Source organism: Procambarus clarkii, chromosome 34 (genome assembly GCF_040958095.1).
Source record: "Procambarus clarkii isolate CNS0578487 chromosome 34, FALCON_Pclarkii_2.0, whole genome shotgun sequence".
NCBI classification, from domain to species: Eukaryota; Metazoa; Arthropoda; class Malacostraca; order Decapoda; family Cambaridae; genus Procambarus; species Procambarus clarkii.
Window position 1 is genome coordinate 37,082,043 of NC_091183.1, and position 10,900 is coordinate 37,092,942.

The 10,900-nt window shown below is 42.1% G+C and overlaps 1 protein-coding gene across 1 annotated transcript; it reads left to right on the plus strand.

Annotated features, from left to right (window-relative positions):
* Positions 1–3,271: 3,271 nt before the first annotated feature.
* On the plus strand, positions 3,272–10,667 carry LOC123751595 (uncharacterized). The gene is made up of 5 exons (XM_045733685.2): positions 3,272–3,292; positions 4,791–5,036; positions 5,187–5,429; positions 5,538–5,675; positions 10,575–10,667. The coding sequence occupies exons 1-5, from the start codon at positions 3,272–3,274 to the stop codon at positions 10,665–10,667; spliced, it is 741 nt and encodes a 246-aa protein (XP_045589641.2).
* Positions 10,668–10,900: the final 233 nt, after the last annotated feature.

Genomic DNA, 10,900 nt, shown 5'->3' on the forward strand with positions numbered 1-10,900 from the left:
CTTATATGTATAATTCACGTGAATTCTGATCTGAGTTTAGCAAAGTCCCGCCAATTCTAGTGTTTCACAGTAAAGTCTAATCTCACCACAACACTGTGATCACAGTAAAACTCTCTCCCTCACTACTAATCTCACCCCGACACTGTGAGCTCGGTAAAACTATCTCCCTCACTACTAATCTCACCCCGACACTGTGATCTCAGATATCCCGGTCATAATAAGGAATTCTGTTTAAAGCAGTTAAGTCGTAGTGAAGGGTTCGAGGCCTCCCAGGGTGTATGCTAATCAGGTCCTCGGATCTCAGCTCCCTCCTCGTAATGGGGCCATCACTTTCAGCGCAAATTTGACCTTATTCCCAGCTCAGGAAGTGGCCTCTTTTGAGCCAGGATTTAGTGATGATACAAGGTGAGAAATTGGCCTCTCACTCGGGTCGGTGATACGATGTTTGACCTCCAATATCTATCTTGGGTGATAGACATTGGGTTCTTGACGTTAACTTGAGATGATTTCGGGGCTTAAATATCTATCTTGGGTGATAGACATTGGGTTCTTGACGTTAACTTGAGATGATTTCGGGGCTTAAATATCTATCTTGGGTGATAGACATTGGGTTCTTGACGTTAACTTGAAATGATTTCGGGGCTTAAATATCTATCTTGGGTGATAGACATTGGGTTCTTGACGTTAACTTGAGATGATTTCGGGGCTTAAATATCTATCTTGGGTGATAGACATTGGGTTCTTGACGTTAACTTGAGATGATTTCGGGGCTTAAATATCTATCTTGGGTGATAGACATTGGGTTCTTGACGTTAACTTGAGATGATTTCGGGGCTTAAATATCTATCTTGGGTGATAGACATTGGGTTCTTGACGTTAACTTGAGATGATTTCGGGGCTTAAATATCTATCTTGGGTGATAGACATTGGGTTCTTGACGTTAACTTGAGATGATTTCGGGGCTTAGTGTCCCCCGCGGCCCGGTCCTTGACCAGGGCTCCATCCCCCAGGAAGCAGCCCGCAGCAGCTGTCTAACTCCCAGGTAGCTATTTATTGCTAGGTAACAGGAGCATCAGGATGAGAGAAACAGTTTTGCCCATTTGTCTCCGCCTCCACCGGGGATCGAACCCGGAACTTCAGGACTACGAACCCGAAGCGCTGTCCACCCAGCTGTCAGGCGCCTAGGTCTGACAAGCCTTCGAAAAGCTCACAATTAATAAATCAAAAATAATGAATACAAATTAACATATAAGTAATTCAAAATATGTTAATTCAAACAAAAGAATTAGTATTAGTAAAAATGTAAATAATAAATAAATATTTTAATGAAAATTCTTCTTCTAGGCAATTTAACTTTGTTATAATATTAATTTATTTTTTTATTATTATCTTCAGTATTTTAATATTATTATTATTTTTAATATTTTTAATATATCATCTTATAATTTATTTTTTCTACCTTTTTCTTATGCTTATAATAATAATAATAATAATAATAATAATTATTATTATTATTATTATTATTATTATTATTATAACAATACTAACAATAATTTTAGTTATTGATAATATTACTTCTTTATATAAATTATTATTGTGTCGACTTCTCATACATGTTTCTCCAAACATGTCGTTCCTTCCCCCTATTCATGCCTCCACAAACATGTATTCTCCCCTTAAAAGTCGTCCCTCCAAACATGTCGTCGTTCCCCCTAATCATGCCTCCACAAACATGTCTTCTCCCCTTAAAAGTCGTCTCTCCAAACATGTCGTTCCTTCCCCCTATTCATGCCTCCACAAACATGTATTCTCCCCTTAAAAGTCGTCCCTCCAAACATGTCGTCTCCCCGCTGCATGGGAAACGCCACACGACCAATAATCCCTTTATAACACCACTAACCAAACAAAGTAACCGGGATAAATTTGGTTATCTGCCACAGTACAGGGAGTTAGGGTGAGATATTAACGAGGTACCTCACTTCGATTAAGCTCACTTTGATTAAATTAAGTAGCTCAGTCGATTAAGGCAGTGTCTGGGATGCTCCAGGACGCAGGTTCGAATCCGCGTCACGGCCCTTGTGGATTTGTTCACTTCTCTAAACCAGTTAACCTCACCTGATTACTTTAAACGAGTTGACCTTACTTAGTTACTCTGAATCGGTTAATCTCACCTGACTCCTCTGAACGAGTCAATCTCACCTTATAAATTAGATATATCTACTCAGCACTAAAAAAAAAACAAATTTAAAGCGGACCTGATGAGCATGAGTTGACTGCGCCAAATACCCTTCTCCCTCCCCTCTCAGGACCAACATTAATCAAACATATACCTAACTATTTACGAAACCCGTATATCCTTCCCGCATTCATTGCAGCTTTGTTGGCATTTATTAATGGAGGAAAGATGTATATGTTTCGTAAGTAGTTGCGTAAATGCTTCATGAATGCTGGTCCAGGCCAGGCCCAATGGGCTCATTAAATGGGACTTTTTCGATGACAACAAATTATATTGAACCTAATACATATTTGTAATAAGATAATATTGATCACAAGGACTGGTTTAGGGTGACCACACCTGTCGTTCAAGTTCAAGTATGTTTATTGAGATAAGCAATAAATACATCTCAAAGGGATAGAGTAGCTTAGGCTATTTCTACTACCCCCTACCCACACTTGCCGTCGGAGCCGGTTGGGCTACATGACCTGACCTGAACACCTGATTTGACCTCGTGACCTTTACCTGAACTGATCAAAGGAAATTATAGCCCTCGCCCGTTTTAGTCCGATTTAATTACTACAAAGACTATTGGGAGCCGGTCGGCCGCCGAGCGGACAGCACGCTGGACTTGTGATCCTGTGGTCCTGGGTTCGATCCCAGGCGCCGGCGAGAAACAATGGGCAGAGTTTCTTTCACCCTATGCCCCTGTTACCTAGCAGTAAATAGGTACCTGGGTGTTAGTCAGCTGTCACGGGCTGCTTCCTGGGGGTGGAGGCCTGGACGAGGACCGGGCCGCGGGGACACTAAAAAGCCCCGAAATCATCTCAAGATAACCTCAAGATAACCTCCAACGAGACTTAAGACTCATCCCTTCAGCTGGATCACAGCCAACACTCTCAGGATGCTCCTAGGACGCCGCTAGGAAGTCCTAAGACGCTCCTAGGATGCCTTCAGGACACTTTAGGGATGCCCTTAGCATGCAACATCCCCAAGATCCACGGTCTCTCTAAGATACATCAAGAACGTCTCAGGATACTCTGAGAATGAATCAAGATGTCACAAGAATGCTTAAAGGTAACCTCTCATAGACGAGCAAGTATGCCCCCCACAACATGTCACTAGTATGCCCCCGGGATGACCTAGTATGCCCCCGGGATGACCTAGTATGCCCCGGGATGACATAGTATGTCCCCGGGATGACCTAGTATGCCCCGGGATGACATAGTATGCCCCCGGGATGACCTAGGATGCCTCATGACGACCCTTGACCTATCCAGGAAGATCCAGGAGGGTCCAATTCACTTCATATTTCACCCGGGAAAATATTAAATGCCTAGCAACATTAATTTCTTAATTTTCCAAGTCGAGACATAATTCTGGCAAGAGAGAGAGAGAGAGAGAGAGAGAGAGAGAGAGAGAGAGAGAGAGAGAGAGAGAGAGAGAGAGAGAGAGAGAGAGAGAGAGAGAGAGAGAGAGAGAGAGAGGGAGAGAGAGAGAGAGAGAGAGAGAATTAAATTTTTTAAATTATGTAATTTCTCCATCTCGCGTATTTTTACAAACAAAAATTGTTAAATAACACCAATTTATCATTAGAACATAAACAAGTTCTTGACACAGTCTTTTAACGGTTAATAAGATACATTGAACTGACAATGAAGTTTAATCTTGAATTATCATTTCCACACAAATGTTTAAAACCATTCTCACCTTACTTCAAATTTTAAATAGATATCAAAACTCCAAATTCTCAAAGGACACAATTTTTCTGACATTTTTGGCTTTAGAATTAACCAAATATGAAACCCAAAGATAATATAAATTCTCCCAAAACGCTGACCTGGTCGACAGTTTCCGAATATCGGGAGTGGGAGGGTTGAGAATTACTTTAGGCAATACTTTACAATAACTTTTCTCGCTTTAATTTGCATATTATAATAACAAGTTCCTCGGTATTTCACCCTTTTTATCGGGGAAAATGGCGCGTTCATTCCCGGCCATCGCTGCTTAATCGATATATACAATTTAATACACTTTTAGAGTCGCTTTTGATATTGGGGAAGGAAGGCCGTGAGGATCCGTGTACTTATACGTGTGGAGTGCTCTCATTGGTGGATTCCGTTAGGCGATTTGTGCTGTCACTGGAGGAAATGTATAAATGATGTGATTGACTAAACAGAAGCAACGCTATTCTTTTATTTGTCGGTCTAGTTAGGTAAGCTGAAGGAGGGGGAGAAAAAGTAGAGGCACTTAAACGAGGCTTTCTAACTGGTTGAGGTTGTTAAGAGTAAAGGAAACGTTATTGGTGCAGCTATAAAACAAATGAAGGTCTGTATATAATAATATAGAGTATAATATAACTATATAATAATATACAGTATAGTACAAACGAAGTATAATATAATAGCCCTCTCACTAGCAGTTCTGGTGAGGTAAAGATGGTGGTGATTGGTGAGATAACTGTTTACAATCCCATCAGACGATGCAATCACCTCAGCCAAGTAAAAATTATTTAAAATACAGTTTTAGTATTGCATAGAAAATAATTCCCGTCTGTATTGGTGGATATCTCAAGAACTCGGTTCCTATTGGTGGATATCACAAGAACTCGGTTCCTATTGGTGGATATCACAAGAACTCGGTTCCTATTGGTGGATATCACAAGATCTCGGTTCCTATTGGTGGATATCACAAGAACTCGGTTCCTATTGGTGGATATCACAAGAACTCGGTTCCTATTGGTGGATATCACAAGAACTCGGTTCCTATTGGTGGATATCACAAGATCTCGGTTCCTATTGGTGGATATCACAAGAACTCGGTTCCTATTAGTGGATATCACAAGAATGATATACATTGTGAATGATATACATTATATACACTTAAACATACTTTGTGGATTGATATCCACCAATCGGTTCCTATTGGTGGATATCACAAGAACTCGGTTCCTATTGGTGGATATCACAAGAACTCGGTTCCTATTGGTGGATATCACAAGAACTCGGTTCCTATTGGTGGATATCACAAGATCTCGGTTCTTATTGGTGGATATCACAAGATCTCGGTTCTTATTGGTGGATATCACAAGAACTCGGTTCCTATTGGTGGATATCACAAGATCTCGGTTCTTATTGGTGGATATCACAAGAACTCGGCTCCTATTGGTGGATATTACAAGAACTCGGTTCCTATTGGATATCACAAGATCTCGGTTCCTATTGGTAGATATCACAAGAACTCGGTTCCTATTAGTGGATATCACAAGAATGATATACATTGTGAATGATATACATTATATACACTTAAACATACTTTGTAGATTGATATCCACCAATCGGTTCCTATTGGTGGATATCACAAGAACTCGGTTCCTATTGGTGGATATCACAAGAACTCGGTTCCTATTGGTGGATATCACAAGATCTCGGTTCTTATTGGTGGATATCACAAGAACTCGGTTCCTATTAGTGGATATCACAAGAATGATATACATTATATACACTTAAACATACTTTGTGGATTGATATCCACCAATCGGTTCCTATTGGTGGATATCACAAGAACTCGGTTCCTATTGGTGGATCAAGCCTAAATAAATTGAGGGATTAAATGATAATCACACAAAAAAAATACATTAAATAAACGCTACCATTTTCAGCGGTGTGTGACTGGGAGAATAGTAAGTTGCCAGCCAAAGATCATTTTGGCTCAGTGTGAAGATTGAGGCGCAGAATCTACTGTGTTCCGTAAGCCAGCGGTCAGTGAGTTTCAACTATTTTAGCAGCAAACTTTCTTGTTATGGTCGTGTGTTCACCGTACGTGTTGGCAACCATGTGATTACTGTGCCCAGCTCGTGGGGAAAATATCAGCATCACAGACAAAATGCCTAGTTGACAGGAAAATGCTCAATTCACAGGAAAAATTCCCGGAAAATTCCCGGTTCACAGAAAAAAATGATCAATCCACAGGGAATTGGTCAACTCACAAGAACGTACAACCCTGGTTTGTGCCTCGGAGAGGCTGCACGATCCAGTAAGTTCAGTAGAACTTCGGTTTCAACTCCTTTTGATCATTTGACCTAAGCGGGGTTAGAAATAGCCTAAGCTACTCTATCCCTTTGAGATGTATTTTCTCTTGTCTCAATAAACATACTTGAACTTGGCCGTGTCGTAAGCTCAGTCGATTGAGGCAGCGTCTAGGATGCTCTCGGACGCAGGTTCGAATCCTCGTCACAGCTCACAGGAAAAATAATAATCCTAACGGCACATAATAGTATTTGACGCTTAAAAAAAATGTATCAAAACAGTACCAGACACGCAGGCAAATACTTTTCTTTTCCTTGCAAGGGGAAAAATGTCTTGAAGCGACGGTCATTGCTAACATTAGGGGAAAATTCCCTGATGTGTGTTATCACTGTCTTTTAGGGAAGAAACTGCCCTCTCTCACTTGATGTTATCGCTGGACTTGGCAGGAAATAGTCCGGGTCCTTTCTCCTCTTCAATTCAACAAGGAGAAAGTAACATTAAAACATTGTTTAGATAACCATCATGATAACACTGTGGCAGTAACATTATGATAACATTGTGGCAGTAACATCATGATTACCAGTAACCAGTAACATGGTTATCTTGAGATGATTTCGGGGCTTAGCGTCCCCGCGGCCCGGTCCGCGACCAGGCCTCCTTTTTGTTACACATCCCCAGGAAGCAGCCCGTAGCAGCTGTCTAACTCCCAGGTACCTATTTACTGCTAGGTAACAGGGACATCAGGATGGAAAAAACTCTGTCCATTTGTTTCCGTCTCCACCGGGGATCGAACCCAGAATTTCAGGACTACGAATCCGAAGCGCTGTCTACTCAGCTGTCAGGCCCCTGAGAAACTACAGACTGACGCAATTATTGTAAATAATACATAATACATCCTTTTGAACAGAGCTTCGAGGCAATAAATTTAATCTCAGAGAGGATGCAGGCTTCAGAGAGAACATGAAAAACAATTACCTAAAAAATACAACTCAACCATTAGGCAATTTTAAACATACATTAAACTGAACAGTGAATAGACATTAACAAATTATTAAACCCAAATGTTTTCAAAACAGGAAAATAACTCAAACGCGGCTTTTTTTGAAAACGTGTTTATTAATGAACTTAGATGTTGACAAATAGTTCAAGATATATAGAGTGAATGGTGTTTAATAATGGTAAAAAGTCATATTTATAGACGAATTGTAAAGTACGAAATGTCCCGAGCGCGCTGCACAGGTTTAAGCTTCTCCCCCCCCCCCCCTCGAATTTGCAATAAATAATTAAGGATGCTGCCATGGAAGTAATGGCTGAAAAGCGTGGTTCTGCCCTCACAGCTGCCGGCCGGAGCGGAACAGCAAGAGGGGAATAAAGTAAGAGCAATGAGAGATAAGAGATGAAACACGTGAATTAGAAAATCAAGATAAATATTTATCAAAGGAATGCAAAGAAAATGCAAACAAAGATAATTGTAAAAGGATATAACACATGAGATGAAACACCAGTACTAATTACTGATAACAAAGAGTAAGTAAATTAAACAGTAAGAGAGAGAGAGAGAGAGAGAGAGAGAGAGAGAGAGAGAGAGAGAGAGAGAGAGAGAGAGAGAGAGAGAGAGAGAGAGAGAGAGAGAGAGAGAGAGAGAGAGAGAGCGAGGGAGGGAGGGAGAGAGCGTGAAGGAAAGGGGGATTAAGATATGAGGAATGATAAACCAATATACAGATAAATAAACAGTTTATCAAAAAATATATCGGATGAAAGGAGTGAGAAAAGCAGAACGTGAAGCGATCATGTGTGAAATGTATCGAAAATAAAGAGACTTAAAATATATAACACAAAAGGGAATTGTTCGGAATGTGCTCCGGTTCTTGCGTGCGTGTGTGTGCGTGCGTGTGTGTGTGTGTGTGTGTGCGCGTGTGCTCGTCCAAGTGGTACAAGACATCTACAAAGTTTGTTCTAGAAGTAATTATGCGTGACGCCCAAGTTTCTGCTGTGTTCTCTGGGTTTTTCTTGCGTAAAAGACATTTGATTCCCCCAAGATATGACAACAATTCTCTCAGATTTGTCTCTCTCAAAGACACTTAAATTCTACAACCCGCTCCATGAATACCATCCTCTTCCCCTGTCCAATAAGCTTAAGCAATATGCAAAGAATAACCAAAGTACATACAATTTTCTGAGGCCAAAAAAAATCACAAAAATATCTTTGAGTTATTGAGAAAAATGTTGGCATCTATGCTTGCCAAGTTAATACGTTCTTATTTCCACAAAAAAGTTATTATATTCCGAAAAGTTTCCTCGAAAGTATTACCTGTTTAGTTTGTAGAAAGTTTGCACTCTTGTTAATTCACGAAGAAAATTTCATAAACTTTTTTGCAACTTACGGGGAAAAGATTTGCCATTGTGTTAAGAGAAACTCTCTTCAGAGCCTAAACATATTATATAATCTGCAAGAAGTGAGGCAAATGCCAGATATATTCTCCCGTCTGCTTTCTGCAGTCGAGTTCCCATTAAAGTGTTGACTGATATAGCTGAGTGGTGGTGACAGGTGCATTGGTGAGTGGTATATTGGTGATGGTAGACTGGTGGGTGACAATGTAACAATTCTGCTCTCTCTCTCTCTCTCTCTCTCTCTCTCTCTCTCTCTCTCTCTCTCTCTCCCTAAATATATACTTTATTTACACTACATCAGACAATATCCCCGTATGCAACATAGAGTCACTTACAAAATGCCAAACTTTTGTACCACAAACACTTTACACTTACAAAGTGGCAAAGTATGACACAGCCACTTTACACTTACAGGGTCGCAATGCGCACCAAAAAGGCACTTACACTACCAGAGGAAACAATAGTATTAGCCTTATGGACGAGGCTGGAAATTGCGATAAAATCTGCAGGAAATGGACAAGAGTGATATGGAGAATTGGGGTTTCCAGGCACAAGGAGAGAGTTGGGGTTCCAGGCACAAGGAGAGAGTTGGGGTTCCAGGCACAAGGAGAGAGTTGGGGTTCCAGGCACAAGGAGAGAGTTGGGGTTCCAGGTACAAGGAGAGAGTTGGGGTTCCAGGCACAAGGAGAGAGTTGGGGTTCCAGGCACAAGGAGAGAGTTGGGGTTTCCAGGCACAAGGAGAGAGTTGGGGTTCCAGGCACAAGGAGAGAGTTGGGGTTCCAGGCACAAGGAGAGAGTTGGGGTTCCAGGTACAAGGAGAGAGTTGGGGTTCCAGGCACAAGGAGAGAGAGTTGGGGTTCCAGGCATAAGGAGAGAGAGTTGGGGTTCCAGGCACAAGGAGAGAGTTGGGTTCCAGGCACAAGGAGAGAGAGTTGGGGTTCCAGGCACAAGGAGAGAGAGTTGGGGTTCCAGGCACAAGGAGAGAGAGTTGGGGTTCCAGGCACAAGGAGAGAGAGTTGGGGTTCCAGGCACAAGGTGAGAGTTGGGGTTCCAGGCACAAGGAGAGAGAGTTGGGGTTCCAGGCACAAGGAGAGAGAGTTGGGGTTCCAGGCACAAGGAGAGAGAGAGTTGGGGTTCCAGGCACAAGGAGAAAGTTGAGGTTCCAGGCACAAGGAGAAAGTTGTGGTTCCAGGCACAAGGAGAAAGTTGAGGTTCCAGGCACAAGGAGAAAGTTGGGGTTCCAGGCACAAGGAGAAAGTTGAGGTTCCAGGCACAAGGAGAAAGTTGAGGTTCCAGGCACAAGGAGAAAGTTGGGGTTCCAGGCACAAGGAGAAAGTTGGGGTTCCAGGCCCAAGGAGAAAGTTGATGTTCCAGGCACAAAAAGAGAGTGATGCTTCCAGGCACAAGGAGAAAGTTGAGGTTTCAGGCACAAGAAGAGAGTGATGCTTCCAGGCACAAGGAGAAAGTTGAGGTTCCAGGCACAAGGAGAAAGTTGAGGTTCCAGGCACAAGGAGAGAACTGAAGCTCTTGGAACAAGAAGAAAATTGTGGTAGTTAGAGTACCAGGAACAAGGAGGTAGTAGCGGTAGTTGGAGTACCAAGAACAAGAAGACTATTGGAGTTCCAAACAGGAGGTTGTTGCGGTTCCAGGAAAAAAAGGAGCGAAAAAAAAGTTAAAGAAGATAACATTAGTATATCAACAATAATGCTGACGATGAGGAAGGTGATAAAAAGTGATGCTGGTGATAAGGAGAGGAGATGACGATGGCAAAGAGGAAGAAAAGAAGTTGATGATGGTGTGGAAGGACACGGCGTTGATGAGGATAGAGGAGATAATGAGGCGAGAAGGAAGGCGTTAACTATTGCGATCAGGAAGATGGGTGAGATGTGACCAAGAGGAAAGAAAAATACTGAGAAAAATGAGAAAAGAAAACCAAATAGGAGGAGGAGGATGAAGAGAAGAAGGATGAAGAAGTGGAGGAAGAGAAGGAGGATGAAGATGGAATGAAAGAAAATAGAGGTGGAAAAGGTTGACGAAAAGGAGGAGGAAGAACTGGAGAATATATGAGTCCCCTTCCATGCTGTGTTGTGTACCTTGTGAGAAGCGGGAAGTAGAGTAGACAGCACCCGCACTAACACCCGCGCAGCACCCGCATTAACACCCGCACAGCACCCGCACTAACACCCGCGCAGCACCCGCACTAACACCCCACACAGCACCCGCACTAACACCCGCACAGCAACCACACTAACACCCGCACAGCACC